At 30.8% G+C, this 21034-nt stretch overlaps 1 protein-coding gene across 1 annotated transcript in view; it reads right to left on the bottom strand.

Moving 5' to 3' along the window:
• The window catches only part of LOC115888357 (facilitated trehalose transporter Tret1), a 62244-nt gene that overhangs the window by 5266 nt on the left and 35944 nt on the right, over positions 1-21034 (bottom strand). The window contains exons 2-7 of the mRNA XM_030908061.1: positions 15889-15949; positions 5293-5458; positions 3394-3530; positions 2922-3139; positions 352-483; positions 120-288 (exon numbers count right to left, since the gene is read on the bottom strand). Of these exons, the coding sequence (XP_030763921.1) occupies positions 120-288; positions 352-483; positions 2922-3139; positions 3394-3530; positions 5293-5458; positions 15889-15949 (883 nt within the window). The remainder of the gene's footprint in view (positions 1-119; positions 289-351; positions 484-2921; positions 3140-3393; positions 3531-5292; positions 5459-15888; positions 15950-21034) is intronic.

The raw sequence follows: 21034 nt of genomic DNA, 5'->3' as shown, positions 1-21034 counted from the left end.
TCGTCGTTTAAAAAAATTCTAATATTTTCAAAGTTGTGAGCTGGAGCCTCACCAACTGATCGTATGACATTTCAGTCAATTAATACTAATACTATATATTAATTTATAAATTTCAATACCTATTGTGGCGTAGGCGTAAGGTATCGAACCTCCAGCCTTTTCGAAAATCTCTCCCATGAAGAAAATGACAGCGTTGATACCGCTAAGTTGTTGGAACGCCATCAACCCCATACAAATAACTAACGCCTTTTTGGAGGCTTTCGTTCTAATCGCTTGAAAGAAGGAAACCTAAAAATGTAACAGACAATGATTTAAAATTTCCAAAAGTTAAGAAAGAAAAAAAAATAATACCTTATTTTCTGCATCTTTATCTAAATGGTGTTTTATCTCTGCTAGTTCTTTTTCACTGTCGTAGTTGTTTCCTCTTAGTCTTTGAAGACTATGTAGCGCTCCTGCGTGATCACCTTTTTTCAATAAATATACCTGAAAAAAAAAGTTTTTAATTATTTTTTCGGTTTCTAAGCTAACCGTTTTATAATTCCTGATGAGAAAGAAACTGGTCCTCTTTAATAAAAACCAAAAATATGCAAGACTTGCAAGAGTCTTGCAGCAAGACCAAGACCCAGACTGCACCCTGGAAGACCAAGACTACTTATTAGACTGCAAGACCAAAGTAGTCTCGTTCTTGGTCTTGCATTTGGTCATCACTATTTTTTAGTTATTCATATTAGCTCAGGGCCGATACATCTTTTTACATGGGTGACCTTCAACAAATTAGAGATTAGAGACAAGCTGTAATTTTGCATGGAGCTTTATTTTGTAGATCTTTAAACATCCTGAAACCCCAGCGATGAACCGTTAAGCCGTCACCCCAAAACCACCCCTATAAGGGGTAAAAATGGCCCTTTTTTTACTTTTTCTTCAATAACTCTAAAACTACAAATTTTAGGAAAAAAAGTCACGAGTAACAAATTGAAGAGAAGAAAATTTCCTACCACATAGGTAAAGAACCAAAATTTTTAGAATTTCAGTGGCGTAGGTGCGAATTCTTTAATTTAGGAGGATTGGTTTTAATAACCCACCATTCTGTGTTTAACTTCAAATGAAAGCATTTTTGAGATAAATCTCGAGACCAAAAAATTTATTAGGATACAAGTTCCTATAAAAACGATCTTTTTAATAAAGGTAAGTTACCAGTGGCTTAGATAATTTTTTTAAATGTGCGTTTTCTACATTTTAAAAACATTGAATAAAAAAAATTACAGTTTTACAAATAGTTTCCCATGAAATAGATATATTGAAAAATTTACAAGTTTAATAACAAAATAAGGATTCTGCTTTGTTTCGTAGCTACAGGGTGTTAAAATTTTTCGATTTATTATAATTTTCTTCCAAGTACGTTTAGCGTTTTGAATGAAATTTTGAGGGTAAAAGTTACTATAAATACGACATATTTTAAAGCTAAAAAACTGTCGACATATTCACCAGGGACGTGCATATGAGCTATCACTGGGATATTTTTCTAAAAAAAGCATGTACGCCACTGACGTTTTTTCTCTTGTTAGCTATTTAATGCTGATTAAAAGTTGTCTCTTGATATTTTGTCGATTTTGGCTTCCTTGATGAAATAAAGGCAATTTTATTAATTTGCATTGGTCCCAGTCAATTAATATCGTTAACTTGCGATAGTTTTAATTAACTACCTACTCATTGATTCTTCATCAAAAAAATATGAAAAAGAGTTCCTATAAACATGGGTACTGAAATGCATAGTTTAAGAGATACAGATGTTAAAACTTTTTTAAATTAGGTTTTTGTAATTATCTTAAATATTATTATTTTTTTATTTGAAAATGCTGTAGATTGAACTAACAATAATAATAACTAATAATATTTAATAATAAATTAGGTAAAATATATAATTTATTAATTTTATTTTTATTTTAATTTTATTAATTGTGATTAATAAAATTGCGTTTATCTCATCAAGGAGGCTGAATTCAAGAAAATATCAAGAGATAATTTCTAATTTGCATTAAACGGCCTACACAATTTTGATATCAAAAGAAAGAAGGCGAGTGGCACACATGTTTTTTTTTAAATATTCCAGTCATAACCCATATGCACGTCGCTGATGAATTTATCGACACATTTTTAGCATTAAAATATGTAGCACTTATAGTAACTTTTACCCTCAAAATTTCATTTGAATCACTAAAAGCACTTAGAAGAAAATTATAATAAATCGAAAGATTATTAAGACTTTAACACCCTGTAGCTACAAAACAAAGCAGAATCGGACCTATGTTCATATGAAAAATAAATCTTATTTTTACGCGAGAAATCTCCCCACGAGAGATGGCACATGTTTTTTGAAACACCCTGTATTATACATAAGCGGTTCACACATGTGAGCGTGAGTTAGTCAATACATGCCTTTAAGTGTATATCTCTTGGAAGTCATTATCAGAGTACGTAGATCGCCGAGTAGCGACAGAAACCGTCGGCTCTTTTGATGTGGTGGGACCAAATTTTCTCTCTCTCTTTTGACGTGTTTGACAGATAGACTACGTATTTAACTGCTCAACTTATGAAGTGGTCCTATAAACATGATATACACTGCTCACAATTTGAAGTGGAATTAATTATAAAGTTTTATACATATCTTTTTTGTTTTGTTTTATCCTTATTTCTAAATTTGAATGTATAAAATATCTTACTGCTAATAAATAATTAAAAAAACGATTCGTTGCCTGAGGTATACTTGAAATAAAGTATATAGAGATATTTGATAAATGGCAACAGTGGCAACTTCACTTCTTCGTATGACAGATAACCTACTTATTTCGCGCAGCCGCAAAGAAAATTGAAAACGGGACTGTCGCTACTCGTCGGTTTAGGTACTCTGTCATTATACTCACCGGAGTTTCTGGTTGGAAAAAGAACACCAGACCAAATACCACAGGAATGAACACGCATATTATAGACAGAACTTGTGGCGAAAACTCGGAACCAAAAATGTAAGAAATTAATATTCCCACGGTGAGCAGCAGCTGGAAATAGCTACCAAGTGCGCCTCTGATTTCTTTCTCAGCTATTTCGCTGGTATAGAGCGGGGCAGCTACACAAAATGCACCACCTGAAAATATTTAGCTTATTAGGTTGTTATAAGTATCGTTTCATGCATTACAATCTTTATCTCTAAAGATGTTTTTCTCTAAATCTCTATCGATGTTTTTAATTATCGATATTTAGATATATCGATATTTCTGGTTATTCGTAAACAAGGTGACCAGGACTTTGTCCAGAAAAAGCTCTAGGTATAATCTACACATGTATAAATTATCGATATTTCTATGTATCGATGTTTTTGGACATCTCTATTCTTTGTACCTGCTAAACCTGTGAGGAACCGTCCAGTGTATATCATTCCAGGACCATTGGCGAAAATCACCAGTAACCATCCAATGGAGAAGGGCAGTATGGTGGTGAGACACGCCCATTTCCTGCCAATTGCGTCACAGATAAACCTGAAGATAAAAAAATAAAACAAAGATAACAAAAATACATTGTGCATTATTCGATTATTTATATTTTTTTAAATCCGTTTTTTTTGCAATGTAATTCCTATAAAAATCGTTATTATGATTAATATGGATTAGTGGGGTGTATTAACATTGATTGATGGAAAATAAATAATTAGACTGGTATTTTTTATTTAAAAACCGATAATAAGGCTAATAACAACAATAATTTGTTTTAGGAATTATCAGATAAGGAAAAATGATCTGTTTTGCAAAGGGTTAGGTTATTTTACCAAAATTCCTAATATTTCTATTAATGGGCCAGTTTTTGTTTTTGATTTTCAATCTTTCATTTATTAAAAATGTCTGTATTGTTTATTATGCCCATTATACTTATATATTGCGACAGATTAATTCTAAAGAGTAGTTTAGCATTATGCGAATTTTTCAGGATTAACTTTAGATGAAATTTGATATTAAAATTTTTATTAAAAAAAGTCACAGTGGTTCTTGAAATGACAGTCTAGTACATGACATTAGTCTATGATGATACTCTATGATACCATATACATGACATACGTGATACTGTATGTCATGTCCACTTAAATAAGTTATTATTTAATTAAAATTAATAAAAAGTATTTCGCAAAAATATTTTTTTTCAAACATCATAAAAGTCTTAATTTTTGCGACGTGATTGACAAAATAAAAAAGTAATTTTAACTCCTACGCAGAAAAGTAAAGTACTTTTTAACCTAAGCATAAAAGTACGAAAATATATGATTAATTGGCATAAAGTGTCAAATTCAACGAGCGTAACGGTAGTTTCTCGTTATACGGGGTGCATCTCAAAAGTGGCTTACCCCCTATAACTTTTTTATTTTTTCTGATAAAAAAACGAGATTTGGTATGTTAGTATATGACATACATTAGGATTGATTGACGTATTCAATTGTTTTTAGTCACTTCATGTTTCACCGGAAATGACTACAACTTTTAATTTTTAAATGAGACCTTCGGTATTTTTTTACTTTATTCGATAGAAAATTACATTCTGAATAGAATGACATATCATATGTCAACTTTTGACATTCTCGCTTTAAATTTCTATCGTATTCTAAAATCTAGACTGCTATATGGCTGTGTTAAAAACACTAATGTTTAACCAAGGAGTCTTGGAAAATACATTTGATTGTCCTGCCCAAATCGTATTTTTAATATATCTAAATTTGTTCACATGGAACGAGGGTGGCTCATTAGCATATTTGGAAAAAACATTTTTTTACGAATAATTTGATACCACACAATTGATATTTTGAGCCAAATTGTCGTTATGAACCGCATGTTATAATTTCAAATAAACCATATGCGAAAATGTCAAAAGTTGATATATATCATTCTATTCAGAATGTTATTTTCTATCGAATAATGCAAAAAATACCGAGAGTGCCATTTAAAAATCAAAAGTTGTAGTCATTTCCGGTGAAACAGGAAGTGACCGAAGAGAATTATTGAATACGTCAATCAATCATAATTTATATGTCATATAGGTACTAACATATCTCGTATTTTTAACTAAAAAATTAAAAAAGTTATAGGGGTGAGCCGGTTATAACTTTTAAACCTTTTTATATTATTTGGGACGTTTGAAATTGTCTAAACCAAACCAAACCCAAACGTACAGCCTCGCCGCGATAGGTGTCATTTTTAAACCTAATAAAACAATATACTATTCTTTTAAATACGCAAATTTACTTTTTATACTAACCCAATTGGAAAGCACATGACCATAGCACCCAAAGTAGCAAAAGAACCGATCCATCCTAGCATGTCCTGATCGGCGTAAATTCCATTGAGTTCCCCGGCACTCAGTTTTGTCGATATGGTACCTGTCCAGCCCAGCACCGTTCCAGCAGCTACTGAACCCAGGCAAACTAAGGGAACAAACATAACATTAGTTAACTTATTTCTTTAAACTATCGATACTTTCAAATAGGCCTAATAAAATTCGTATCCATTTTCACAAAGACATGGTATTAAATGTACCAGGTGTCCCACTAAGAATAGCTCTCGGCTTTATCTCGGAAAATATTAGCCATAGGGTTTACGGAAAAAAATATTTATAACTAAAGGGGCTATGAGAAATTGCTGGAAATTATTTTCAAGTTTGTAGAACGACCGCTAGGGGACGCAACTACAACAAAAAATATGAAAATGCAGTTTTACACGATTTTGCCTAGATAAGGTCTGCTATAAGTAATAGCTTCATAATCTTCAGTAAATTTTGAATATTTTTTGTTAAAGCCATTTTCCCCTATCTACCAAAATAAAGTGGTGGGGGAAGGTTAGATCTTTTTTTATTTAAATATTAATAACTCTGGACTGGATGATCGGAATTCACCAAGCGAGGGCTCGTTTACAAGACCGTTTCTTATTCTATATTGTACCATATAAACAATGATAATAAGCTTTTGAACGTAGACGCTAGTGGGCGTTGTCTTACAATTTAACAAACATTGCGCGTTTTTTCGAAAAAATTAAATGCAATAGTAAATGTAATGTTACCTGATAGTAAAGAGTAGTAAAAGCTTAAAAAGTCAGCGAAAACCGCATCTTGATATCTGCTTTCAAACCGAAGATATTAGCAAAATTATAACAAATACCAAAAAATAAGCCCTTAATTACCTTATTTTTACAACACGGTATCAGTAGCCCTCTTAATTATGCCCATTCTAACAAAAAATAAGATAGAAACAGTTAGTTTATTTTAAAATCGACGAAATACCAGAATACCTACCATAATACCAGAGGTATTAATATCTAATAATTAAGATATTAATAACAGTGAACAAGAAACGAATCTTTTAATTGCTTTTTCAAAATGCCTTTATTATTTGAAATAGTCAAGTTGTTGGCATTTTGAAAAAGCAATCAAAATATAAAAAAGCTGATAAGACTATCAAAATGTTGATCTAATAACAATTTGACGTTTATACTATTACGTCAAAAGCAACTTTTTTCCAAAGCCTACCATGACTTCACTGAATCATCGTTTCTTGTTCACTATTATATTAATATCTTAATTATTAGATATTAATACCTCTGGTATTATGGTATTCTGGTATTTCGTCGATTTTAAAATAATCTAACTGTTTCTATCTTATTTTTTTGTTAGAATGGGCATAATTAAGAGGGCTAATGATACCGTGTTGTAAAAATAAGGTAATTACGGGCTTATTTTTTGGTATCTATTATAATTTTGCTAATATCTTCGGTTTGAAAGAAGATATCAAGATGCAATTTTCCTTGACTTTTTAAGCTTTTACTACTCTTTACTATCAGCTAAAATTACAAATACTATTGCATTTAATTTTTTTGAAAAAACGCGCAATGTTTGTTAAATTGTAAGACAACGCCCCCTAGCGTCTACGTTCAAAAGCTTATTATTATTGTTTATATGGTACAATATAGAGTAAGAAACGCTCTTTTAAACGAGCCCTCGCTTGTTGGATTCCGATCATCCAGTCCAGAGTTAATTTTATTAATATTTAAATAAAAACAGATCTAACCTTCCCCCACCACTTTATTTTGGTAGATAGGGGAAAATGGCTTTAACAAAAAATATTTAAAATATACTAAAGATTATGAAGCTATTACTTATAGTACACCTTATCTAGGCAAAATTGTGTAAAAGCTCAATTTTATTATTTTTTGTTGCAGTTACGCCCCCTAGCGGTCGTTCTATAAACTTAAAATAATTTCCAGCAATTTCCCATAGTGTCTTTAGTTATAAATATTTTTTTCCGCAGCCCCTACGGCTAATACTTTCCGAGATACAGCTGAGAGCTATTCTTAGTGGGACACCCTGTACTAAGGATAATACATATACTCCCATATTATTCCAATAGAAAAACTTGTGAGATCTCATGTAAAACAATCAAGTCAGTTTATTTTATTTAGTTTCTATTGAAACACCTACTCAACAATTTTCTTATAATTTGTTGGTATCATTATTTGACATCTTCATTTCTGTAATAATGATAATGACATGACAATTGCACGGTATGATATTCTACTAATTCAAATGCATTATTCTTAAGTGCACCTGTTTACTGTTTATATTTACTTAGTAATCGAAATGTGGAAGATTATTTGTTTATAATTATGATGCAGTGCAATTTCCAAGTTATTGTAATTATTACAGAAAAAAAGATGTCTAATATTGATACTAGGAATTTATTACAAAATTGATGCTTAATAGGTGTGCTTCAATAGAAACTAAATAAGATAGTCGAAAATAGGCCTTCAATTACGAAGTTTTCATATAAGTTACTTTCAAAGATCTAAAAACGAATTGTGAACGATTTTTTTTTAATTCATCCCGAAAAGGGGTGAAATAAATAAATAAAATTATTTTTTCGGAATTTCGGAGAAAGGGCAAGTACTAGAAAAAAAAAAGTTGAAATAAAAGTTATAGAGCATCAAATTTTACATATAATTGGTCTCTATACTTTGTTTTGCCCAAATCAAAATTAACCGGGATAGGGTGGCTAGAAGCTAGGAGACAGATTTTATTCAACATTTTTTTTTTCAAAGTCCTTACCGTTTCTCTGATATTTGGAAAAAACACTTTATTTATACTTTTCACCCCTTCTCGGGGTGAATTTAAAAAAAATCTAAATTGAAATTTATAATTTTCCAAACAAATTGAATAAAAATGTTAAATATGTTATGAATTTTTCAGACGCTTGTTTTTTTTCAATTTCTTCTATCAACCCCTAGCTCCTAGCAACTAGCCATCAACTTTCATATCTGCAGCAAAAAAAGTATAGAGATCATTTCTATGTAAAATTTGACGCTCCGCAACTTTTATTTGAACTTTTTTTTTAGATATGATATTCACACATCATATTATTTAGACCTTTCATACAAAGCAAAATTATTCATAATATCAATACATAGTTTATTAACGTAGTTTTCATGTAGTTAATGAACGGGAAAAGACGTAGTTTTTGAAGAAAAACTACACGTAGTTAATCAGGTAAATTGCGTCTTAATTAACTACTTCCGAACCCTGCTTGCGAGACTTAGCATTTTTATATTATTTTGTTTTTGATAGAATCTCATTTTTTTGTAGGTTATCCTCCTAGTTTTTTTTTCAAAATAATATTAAAGAAGTTTGACTAGCGATCATTCATAAACTTTGAATTATTGTTGTTACTTAAATAAAATCAGACAATATCAATTTGATTAATTCTAGTTTTCTAACTTTTTGTTGAGAGGAAAGTCAGTTACCGGTATAGCGGAAAGACATTTAACTATTAATCAATAAGGATATTTCGAGATTTTTCATTTTCCCTTTCGTCAGGGCTTTTAAAGCTACCTAAAATTCAAAATTTGAAGTTTGTGGAACTTCTTGAACAGTATAAATACCTAATACGTTAAAATGACAATTGAGGGGCTTAGAATAAAAGGGGTACAAGTGATTTTTTGTTCTAAATGGACATAAGTACAGATTATAGATTCCACAAACTAACTAATTCACAACCAATTTATTTAGTATAAAAGAAAATTAAGTAAATTCTACACTCTACTTAGTGCCACTGTACAGGGTGGGTCAAATTTGACGCTTTTAAATGGAAACACTCTTTTCTATAGGAGATAGACGAAAACTAATATCGGTGTCTGGAGCTCAATTTTGATCAAAAACATGATGGTGAAAACCCCACATCAATATCTGTTACCGTTTCGGAGTTACGGGGTATTTTTCAAAAATGGGCATTTTTAACAAATCGCTGTATCTTTTATGCTATTGAAAATTTTGTATTTCTAGGAAAACATTTTCAAAGCACCTTTTTACGTAGAATTTAATGATTTAAGTCTCATTTTTTTAAAATTAATAATTTAAGAGTTATCAACAGAAAAATTGATTTTTTATTGGGGACACCCTCTATATTTTTAACTAACCGAAGAGAACAGAAGAAGAATTTAAAATTACCTTTCCAAAAATATAGCATACTTGATATTTTCTTATAATCCACTTCGAAATACAGAATTTTTAAAAGTTCGCCACTTATAACTAGTAGGCTTTGGACCCCTTATTGAAGATATGCCCTTAGTGGAACTCGAAAACATATTTTTCCAGCAAGACGACGCACCGCCTCTGAACGCTGAAGTTATCAGCAAATTTTTGAAGCCAATTTCAAGAATAATTGAATAGCTAACCAAGATCCCATCCGTTGGCCGTCGAGGATGCCTGACTTAGTGCCCATGGATCTAATCCTATGCATATATTTGCGGAAGAATAAAGGTTCCTTATTCTTCCGTATAATCTAGACAAGAATTAGAAATACTTAGCAGTTATGAGAGGGTATCTTTCACCCCTACTGAGTTAATGAATTCCGCGAGAAATGTTCAAAAACTGTCTCGTCGGTCCATGACAGAAGACGGTCGATATGTCGAACACCTGTAGCAAAATCTCATGTCTTGGTTTGCTATTTAGTTTTATTGTTATTAGATATAGTTTAAATCTGTTGATGTTGGTTAAATATATTTTAAATTGTTATAAAATTCTGCATCTCTCATAGCAAGTATGATTTTCGTTTTAATTGATGCTCACAGCTAGAATTTTTTACATTACAGCCGGTGCCGTTCGAGCAAAATATCAAGTGTGTTATAATTTTGGAAAGGTAATTTTAAATTCTTTTCAATAAATTAAAAATATACAGGGTGTCCCATATAAAAAATCAAATTTTTTGTTGATAATTCTTAAATTATTAATTTTAAAAAAAATATTCTTAAACCATTAAATTCTACGTAAAAAGGTGCTTTGGAAATTTTTTCATAAAAATACAAAATTTTCCACAGCAAAAAAGTTACAGCGATTTGTTAAAAATACATATTTTTGAAAAACACCCCGTAACTCCGAAACGGTAACAGATATCGATATGCGGTTTTCACCATCATGTTTTTGATAAAAATTGAGCTCCAGACTCCGATATTAGTTTTTGTCTATCTCCTATAGAAAAGGGTGTTTCCATTTAAAAGCGTCGAATTTGACCCACCCTGTACAATTTACTTAATTTCATTTTATACCAAACAAATTGGTACCTAAATTATCCAAATCGGCATTTAGAAAAAAAAGTCACCTGTATCCTATTCTAAGCGCCTCAACTAACTATTAGCTTTAAAAATTAGATAAATTTCAGTTATGTAAGAGATACATTTAATAATTAATTTAAAGTAATGTTTGTAAGATAAACATTTTTTATGGTTTAGCTAAACCATGTTAAACCCTATAATCTTTAAAATGATATAATCCTTAAAAGTTTTGACTTTTTAATTTAGTATACAGTATGTATAACAACAATATGACATAGGTAATTTTCATAATAAATAAATGCGTGTTCAGAAAAATCTTCGGACAGATCGATCGTTATTTCAGGTTGCGCGTTTTCCAACAAAATTTTTTTATACAGTATGTGTCATGTAGCAATTGCCAATACCAACTTTTGTATTTTAAATACAAGACCCTGTATATTATTCAACTTTTGAATTCTTTAGGAAATTCTGGACATATTTCATGTATAATAGCTTTTACCTATCTTCAACTATTTTGGAATTATTAAATGGCCTGCAGGAGAGTATTCATAAAAATAATTTTTTTTTAATTGAAATTGAATTTATATTTATAGTTGTTGGGACATTCCTTCAACAGAAACCTTCTATACAGGGTGTGCATGTAACAATAGCTTATCAACTTTCTTCTCAAATTGTCTTTTAGAGTTCTGTAGCCGATGATTTTATAGAGATGTATTTTTTATTTAATGTACAGCTGGTTCCAATAAAAGTGAATACGATTTAAAACATATTTTAACTATTTCGGGCAGTATATTCTATGATACCAGTTATAATTTGCTTTGGGATTCTTATTTCTGCCATTCTTTGGACATGCCCGTACCATATGAGTTGACTGGTCTTTATGTCGTCCACTATGGTATGTTTAACTTCCATAATCTCTCTTATGCGTTCATTAGTTATTCGCTCGAGTCTTGATTTGCCTGCTGATTTTCTCCAAAAATCCATCTCTGTAGCTTCCAGCATTCGTTTTGTTGTTTCCTTAATTGGCCAGACATCACAGCTGTACGTGGTTATACTCTTTATGATGGCATTGTATATTAGAGTTTTGTTCTTGTTGTTTATGCTTCTGTCCCACAGTATCCCATTCAATACCGTGATAGCATTCCTTCCAAGTTGGTTTCGTTCTTTAATTGCTGTATCCAACAGTCCATCATTTGTGATTTGCATACCCAAATATTTGTATTTTGTGCAGCACTTAATTTTCTTCCCTTCTAGTATTAGATCTTGTTGTTCTCCTCCGATACACATTTATTCTGTTTTGTTAGTATTGATCTCATAATATATAATATATATAATATACACATAAATATACACTGCACAAAAAATCGAAAAAAATGTGTAAAGAGTCGTATTCATTTTTTTTTAAACAACTGTACAAATAATATCGATGATTGCCTAACATCAAACTATGGGGCTTATTACGTTTTTGAAAAATTCAGACAAGTGAGTTCTAACTTCTAACATCCGTACATTAATCTACTTCTAAAAAAATATTTCTTTAACGTTTGCCTAACGAGAGAATACCTGACAGTGATAGTTGTCTCTCATTTTAACTCACAGCTAAAGTGTGTATATTTTCTGATTATTGTATAACACTGACAACTAATTGTCCTGTAGCAGAGATTCACATTCTGCCTGATATAATGTCACTATTGTCACTTAATATTTTCTAAACAGTTGAAGATAAGCATTACTAGTTTTAGGATTATTATCATGTCTATGAAATATGTCTAGAATTTTCTAAAAAAACAAATTTTGAATATAGTACGGAGTGTTAAAATAGAAAAGTTGGTATTAGACACTGCTCATGATACAGCCTGTATAAAAAGTTTTTGTTGAGAAAAATGCGCAACCGAAAATATCAATTGAAGGGGGTACAATAATTGAAAATGTCTCTCCAAACATGCTCCAATTTATTTATTATCGAATATATTCCATTTAGCTCTTAGAAACGCATTGTTTAAAGTGTGTACCAGACACGGTTAGTTTGATATTCTAGGATTACTATTATTGGTTCATAATATACAGGGTGAGTTTTCTAGGATGTTCTCTATGGGTATCTCGGAAACTACTGGAGATAGAGAGTCGGTTAAATGAAGAAAGAATTGCAGTTTTGCGGGGTCATAAATATGCGCCTTTCAGATTTTTTAAAAAGTTCATGGCTTTCTAGGTATTTCGAAAAAACAAATTTTAGCTATTTAAAAAATTTCACATCCTTAATGAGATTGTGTTCTACTTAAGTCTGTCATTTTTGACATATATGACACAAACTTATGGTTTTTTTAAGATTTTCAGTGAAATAAACTATGTATGTTTTTTTTCGAAAAAATACTGAGTTATAGCAAATTCTTATCATTTTTAAACAATTTCACTTGGTTAGCCATAGAAATAATTTCAATCGTCGTTGCTCTCAGAAATGTCAAACTGTCACATCCAGACTTTGTAAATTAAAATAAGCAAAAATTTTAAATATTAATTTTTCAAATGAAGAAAAGGATTGTTAGGACGTGTAGGATTAGTAGTTCAACTTTTCTTGGCCATACATTTTCGAAAATACGTTACATACGCTTTTTAGAGAACAATTTTTAAGAGAGTGATTCCAACATGACTTTCATTATAACACTCCCCCCCCCATAATGAAAAAAATGTTCAAATTATTTATATCATAATTATTTAAACTTAAGGATAGGAAGAGGTGGGCCAATTGCATGGGCCTCGATGACCTGACCTATATTTTAGATCTTTTTAGTGCGGTATATTTTTTGAATATTTTCTAAAATAACTTAAACTGTATGTAGTGGTATTATTTTTTAAGTTTAAGTTTGTATAATGTAAATTGTAAAGACCTGTTTAATAAAATATTTTGTCTTTTATAAGTCATAAATTATAATAATTAAATAAATAACATAGTAAGGATATCAGCCAACTAAGTGAAATTAGTCAAGAAAGATAAGAATTGGTTATAACTCAGTAATTTTTCGAAAAAAACATATTATAGCTTATATCGCTAAAAAGATTAAAAATTGCACTTTTTATATGAAGTCATGGCCAACTATGGTTTCCATTTAAAAAAACATAAGTTTGTGTCATATGTCAAAAATGATAGGCTTTAGAAAGAATCGGAGAACACAGTCTCATTAAAGATGTGATTATCTACAACTTTTATCTGAAAACTTTTTGTCTAAAATAGATTATAATGGAATTAGAGACCATTTTTAAAATAGCGGAAATCTGTTTTTTTTTCGAAATATCTAGTAAGCCATGAACTTTTTCAAAAATCGGAAAGGCGTATATTTATGACCCCACAAAACTGCAATTCTTTCCCCATTTAATCGAGTCTCCATCTCCAGTAGTTTCCGAGATACCCATAGAGAACATCGTAGAAAACTCACCCAGTGTATCACAAAAAAAAAACAGCTAGATATTTGAGAGTATGAAGTCATGGCCAACTATGGTTTCCATTTAAAAAAACATAAGTTTGTGTCATATGTCAAAAATGATAGGCTTTAGAAAGAATCGGAAAACACAGTCTCATTAAGGATGTGATTATCTACAACTTTTATCTGAAAACTTTTTGTCTAAAATAGATGGAATTAGAGACCATTTTTAAAATAGCGGAAATCTGTTTTGTTTTTCGAAATATCTAGTAAGCCATGAACTTTTTCAAAAAATCAGAAAGGCGTATATTTATGACCCCACAAAACTGCAATTCTTTTCCCATTTAATCGAGTCTCCATCTCCAGTAGTTTCCGAGATACCCATAGAGAACATCGTAGAAAACTCACCCAGTGTATCACAAAAAAAAACAGCTAGATATTTGAGAGTATGAAGTCATGGCCAACTATGGTTTCCATTTAAAAAACATAAGTTTGTGTCATATGTCAAAAATGATAGGCTTTAGAAAGAATCGGAAAACACAGTCTCATTAAGGATGTGATTATCTACAACTTTTATCTGAAAACTTTTTGTCTAAAATAGATGGAATTAGAGACCATTTTTAAAATAGCGGAAATCTGTTTTGTTTTTCGAAATATCTAGTAAGCCATGAACTTTTTCAAAAATCGGAAAGGCGTATATTTATGACCCCACAAAACTGCAATTCTTTCCCCATTTAATCGAGTCTCCATCTCCAGTAGTTTCCGAGATACCCATAGAGAACATCGTAGAAAACTCACCCAGTGTATCACAAAAAAAACAGCTAGATATTTGAGAGTATGAAGTCATGGCCAACTATGGTTTCCATTTAAAAAAACATAAGTTTGTGTCATATGTCAAAAATGATAGGCTTTAGAAAGAATCGGAAAACACAGTCTCATTAAGGATGTGATTATCTACAACTTTTATCTGAAAACTTTTTGTCTAAAATAGATGGAATTAGAGACCATTTTTAAAATAGCGGAAATCTGTTTTGTTTTTCGAAATATCTAGTAAGCCATGAACTTTTTCAAAAATCGGAAAGGCGTATATTTATGACCCCACAAAACTGCAATTCTTTCCCCATTTAATCGAGTCTCCATCTCCAGTAGTTTCCGAGATACCCATAGAGAACATCGTAGAAAACTCACCCAGTGTATCACAAAAAAACAGCTAGATATTTGAGAGTATGAAGTCATGGCCAACTATGGTTTCCATTTAAAAAAACATAAGTTTGTGTCATATGTCAAAAATGATAGGCTTTAGAAAGAATCGGAGAACACAGTCTCATTAAAGATGTGATTATCTACAACTTTTATCTGAAAACTTTTTGTCTAAAATAGATTATAATGGAATTAGAGACCATTTTTAAAATAGCGGAAATCTGTTTTTTTTTCGAAATATCTAGTAAGCCATGAACTTTTTCAAAAATCGGAAAGGCGTATATTTATGACCCCACAAAACTGCAATTCTTTCCCCATTTAATCGAGTCTCTATCTCCAGTAGTTTCCGAGATACCCATAGAGAACATCGTAGAAAATCCTGTATTATCACAAAAAAAAACAGCTAGATATTTGAAAGTATACGAAATTACTATAATTATAGACAAGGTCTATCCAACCAGTCAAGGAAGATTTCTAAAGCATCCAAAAAAGGTCAGAAAATAGAATTTACCTGTGCATTAAAATGACAGACATAGCCAGCACTGTCATGTATCCTTTTGTTGGATAGACTATAACAATACTTTTCATTGGATGCCGAGCAAAAGGGGTTTTTGTTTGAAACAAAAAGACATAGAATATTTATTTACCTGACAGAGCTGCTATATACTGAGGAAACTTCTTAGCCTGCATGCCTGCATCCATTTTATTCTAGAAACAATAAAAAACTGCCTTTACAAAAAACACTCACTGTTCTCTATTTTTTTAGCACAATTCATTAACCAGAAAAGTAAACAAAACTTAGGGCGCAGCAGACTTTACTTAGTCCATCGATGTGAAACTACCTTAATTAGTGTAAACAAACATATTAGTAGAATCTATATAGGACGTTTACATCCTAGAACTAAGTTAAGTACTAAATTGTTATTTAATGAAGTTTGTCTATGGGTTCTTATCAAAAAAAAGATGGATTAGGTGTGAATGTATAGAAAAACTTCGATTAACGATAAGTAATCTCGTCTCATAAAATAAACTATCTGCTTGTATAGTCATTTCTTTTCCGGAAAATTCATACAGGTGTATAGGAGTGTCCTATACTATACCACCCTTGTTCCATTTGAAAAAAATGAAATATGATTAAAAATACAATTTGGGCATCTGTCATTATTAACCGGCCATGACAAGACACGAAAAACATTAGACAATGACATCTATTTTTCCAAGGCTCCTTGATTAAAAATTAGTTTCTATTCAATCCTTTTCTATCGAATAAAGTAAAAACATACCGAGGGTGTCATTTAAAAATCAAAAGTTGTTCTTTGCGGTCAACGAAACAGGAAGTGACCAAAAACAGTTGAATATACGTCAATCGATCCTAATTTATGTCATATACTAACATACCAAATCATGTTTTTTGTCCGAAAAAATAAAAAAAAAGTTATTGAGTTCTTAATGACATGCTAACCTACAGGGTGGTCCGAATTGTATTCCGGATACTTCGGGAGCATATTCTACAGATAAAAATAAGTAAAAAAGTTCGTATAAATGTATGTTCTAAAATGCTTAGTTTCGGAGATACAGGGTGTAGAAGTTTCATTTATATTTCAATTTTTTCCAAACAATTTCTGAAGTAACGTCAATATTTGGATAAAAATTGGTGTGTGGGAGTTTTTTGACATGAGAAATTTGATTTTAATGTCAGTATGACTCCTATTTGTAGGGGGCGTCACCTACATGTGTTTTAACTATTTTGAAGAGTAATAACATTTTGTGCGTACCTGTATAAAACTACTGAGCAAAAAAATATACATTTTCGTGATTTTTATGTCAAAAATGTCTCTTGGTAAAAATTGCTACGAGCAATCGTTCTCAAGATATTTAGAATGGTAATAGTCAATATATGTCATTATTGACTAAAAAGTAAATATGTTGAGCAGATAGTTATTTGACTGAAATAATAAACTTGGGAATTTTTTTTTTAAATTAATCATATTTTTTTCTTTGGAAAAATAAGGATAAAACAGATTCTGTTAAAATTTTGGTTTGTTAACAAAAATATTTGAAATTTATGGTTTCATTCTAATAACTATTTAGTCAACATGTTTAATTTATGCCAATGATGACATTACTCGTAGCAACTTTTACCAAAAGACCTTTCTTGTGTAAAAAAAGTCGTAAATGTATATTTTTTTACCCAGTAGTTTTATACAGTTACGCACGAAAAATTATTTCTCGTCAGACAATTTAAAAAATATGTAGGTGGCTCCCTCTACATGTAGGAATCATATTGAGATCAAACTTTTTTACTTATTTTTATCTGCAGAATATACTGCCGAAGTTTCTGGAATACAGTTCGGACCACCCTGTATAAGGGCGTGATTTTTGGAGCTATGTTAAGAAAAAAAACTTTGTATGAATATATGTCCGTCAGTATGTTCATACATACATACACTTTTGATTTTGATATAAAGGTGGTCATAAGGTAGTATTTTTTTAATAATAAGCCTTATGTTGTTACATATATTTCTGTTCTGTGTTCTATGCACCAAAATTCCTTTTTTGATGTAAAAACAATTTTATTTATTTCAACCAGTGGCGTCCATTCGAGCTTTTCGTTGAATATTTTTTAAGGAAAAAAAACGGTACGCCACTGATTCTTTTAAAATAAATTTAGAAAAATTTTATAACAAGTTTGATTTGAAATATGTGTTAGTTTAAACATTTGTTTTTTTAATTTTGGATGGCAATATCTTTGTTCTCTCTCCAATCTTAATATATTAGGACTATTGGTCCCTATGTGACGCCACTGAATAAAGGAACGTCATGTTTGTAATTATTTTTGTAATAAACATTTATTGTCGTTATACAGGGTGGTCCGAACTGTATTCCGGAAACTTCGGCAGCATATTCTACAGATAAAATTAAGTAAAAAAGATCCTATAAATGTATGTCCAAAAATGCTTAGTTTCGGAGATACAGGGTGTAGAAGTTTCATTTTTATTTCGATTTTTTCCATATAATTTCTGAAGTAACGTCAATATTTGGTTCAAAATTGGTGTCTAGGAGTTTTTTTGACATGAGAAATTTGATTTTGATGTCAATATGACTCCTTCTAGTAGAGGGCGCCACCTATATGTGTTTTAACTGGTTTAAAGCGAACTAACTTTTTGTCCGTACCTGTATAAAAAGCGAAAAATATACATTTCTGTGACTTTTTACGTAAAAAATATCTCTTTGTAAAAATCGCTACGAGCAACCGTTCTTAAGATATTTAGAATGGAAATAGTCAATACATGGCATTATTGACGAAATATAAACACGATGAGTAGATAGTTATTTCACTGAAAAAATAAATTTGGGAAATTTTTATTTTTTTAAATTAATCATAAATTTTTCTGCAAAAAATGATGATAAAACAGTTTCTGTTGAACTTTTGGCACAAAAATATTTCAAATTTATGATTTCAGTCTAATAATTATTTAGTCAACATGTTTAATTTATGTCATTCAGGTATTGATAATTTCCAAACATCTCGAAAACTATTACTCATAGCGATTTTTACCAAAAGACCTTTTTTCACGTAAAAAACGTCGTAAATGTATATTTTTTTACTCAGTAGTTTTATACAGGTACGGACGAAAAGTTATTACTCTTCAAACCAGTTAAAAAATATGTAGGTGGCGCCCTCTACTAGTAGTAGTCATATTGACATCAAAATCAATTTATCATGTCAAAAAACTGCCAGATACCAATTTTCATCCAAATATTGACGTTACTTCAGAAATTATTTGGAAAAAAACGAAATAAAAATGAAACTTCTACACCCTGTATCTCCGAAACTAAGCATTTAAGGACATACATTTATACGAACTTTTTTAATTACTTTTATCTGCAGAATATGCTGCCGACGTTTCCGGAATACAGTTCGGACCATCCTGTATACGCGAATATCAGATTTACCACAGCTTAATTTATTACATTTAGAGTTTAATAATTAATGTATTACTGAACTGTGAACATTTTACTTACTGGATAGGGAGGATGAAATGATATTAACATTTTTTGAAAGCGTTTAAAAATTAGTTTCTGTGAACTATTTTATCACTTATTTTACAGAAAAAAAATTTCGGAAAAAATTATCATTATCGTCTATGTGACGTTCAAAGTTTTTTTCCGTCCTATACTTGTCAAATTATTCAATAATTTATAGCTTGTAAATCGGTATTAGTCGCACAAACCAAACAATCGTTATGTTTAGTTTATTGGCCTACGTTAGATCATGCTTGAAATATCTAGACTCATATTTTTCAAGTTCTATTTTGAGGTAAAGATTTTTTTAAGGTAATACACCGTATGATCGAAAACAAAAAAGGGCGTCAGTGATAGCTATTGAATGAAGATCGCTATCGTTTTCTATGTAAACTTATGTGGGAAATGTCATCGATCGTCCATTTCCAAGTCAACTGGACGCCATTTTTTTTCGAGTATACGGTATAATTTTAGTATTGGAAAAATATACCGTATGGTCGAAAAGAAAAAACGGGGTAAAAGACGCCTAGATGTTATAATTAGTGATGTGTAATTTTCATTTAATATAAGTCCAGTTACTTCGACATCAAGTGTTTGAAGTAACTTTAGTGATGTTAGTTTAGTTGTTACTTGATAATGACTCTAGAGATATACAAGTCGAAAGGTCATTGGAAAATATGTAGCTCTACTATTATTATTAACTTAGTGCACTGTTAACTCTCTGTTATCTCCCACTTTAGAACATGTTTATGGTGTATTATTTCAGGATTGTTTGTACATATGTACACTCATATGCAAAAAAAAACGCAACAGAGAAATTTTTGGTCAGATTTAAAGTGTTATATTTTTGTTATTTTTAGCCCTATTTTCATTAATTTTTTAGCAAGCTTTATGTAATTATATAAACTTTAATTCGCAAACTTCGGTAATATAATATACTTTAGTATTTCGCTTATTATACAGGGTTAATCGAGGGGTCGTTTTTTACCTTAACTTTAAAACAAAACACCCTGTGCAATAATTTCGTGTGTAAATTTTCCTAAAATACAATTTTACGGTCAGAACAATGTCTCTTGAGCATTTTGTTTTTTGGATCATGTCAAGTTAACGCCTTAGTTAATCTTTAAGAGCAAAATGAATTTGCCACCAACAATTTGCAATTTTTTCAATAATCACTTTCTTTTGAAGTTATTTTTCAATATGACAAGGCAGCTTTGGTGGTTGTTGTGAACTATATAATGACTATATACCACTATGAACTGCCTGTCATGTTCGACGTTTGGGAAATGCTTGACAGGAGGGTTAGAGGTCTCGAAGCAGTACCAGCTTCATTACATGAACTTCGCGTGGTTCTTAAAGAAGAATAGGAAAACTTAACGTAATATGATACATGCAGCATCAATGACAGCATGCGCGGACGTATACAGGCAGTTATAGCAGCCAAGAAGGTATTAAGGTATTAGGGCATTTTTTACAATCTTTTCTGTGTTTGTATACTTGAGTATTACAGATGTTTTCTTTAATATTGTGAGTTCTGTTATCGTTATTGATATTTTTTTAAATCAGGACTGTATCGTTAGTCTTTAACATTTTTTTTTAATTCAGTATAGAGTAGGTATACAATGCAGCGTAATACGGCATTCTGGTGTAAATGGTTTTGGTGACTCTACAATAGTCACCAAAATCTCACATCACCAAAATAGTCACCATCACCATCTCGTCATATTAAAAAATTACATCAAAAAGTAATGATAATTGAAAATATTG

Source organism: Sitophilus oryzae, unplaced genomic scaffold (genome assembly GCF_002938485.1).
Source record: "Sitophilus oryzae breed Bouriz unplaced genomic scaffold, Soryzae_2.0 scaffold_734_pilon_pilon, whole genome shotgun sequence".
NCBI lineage: Eukaryota > Metazoa > Arthropoda > Insecta > Coleoptera > Curculionidae > Sitophilus > Sitophilus oryzae.
This window is presented reverse-complemented; position numbering and strand designations above follow the sequence as displayed.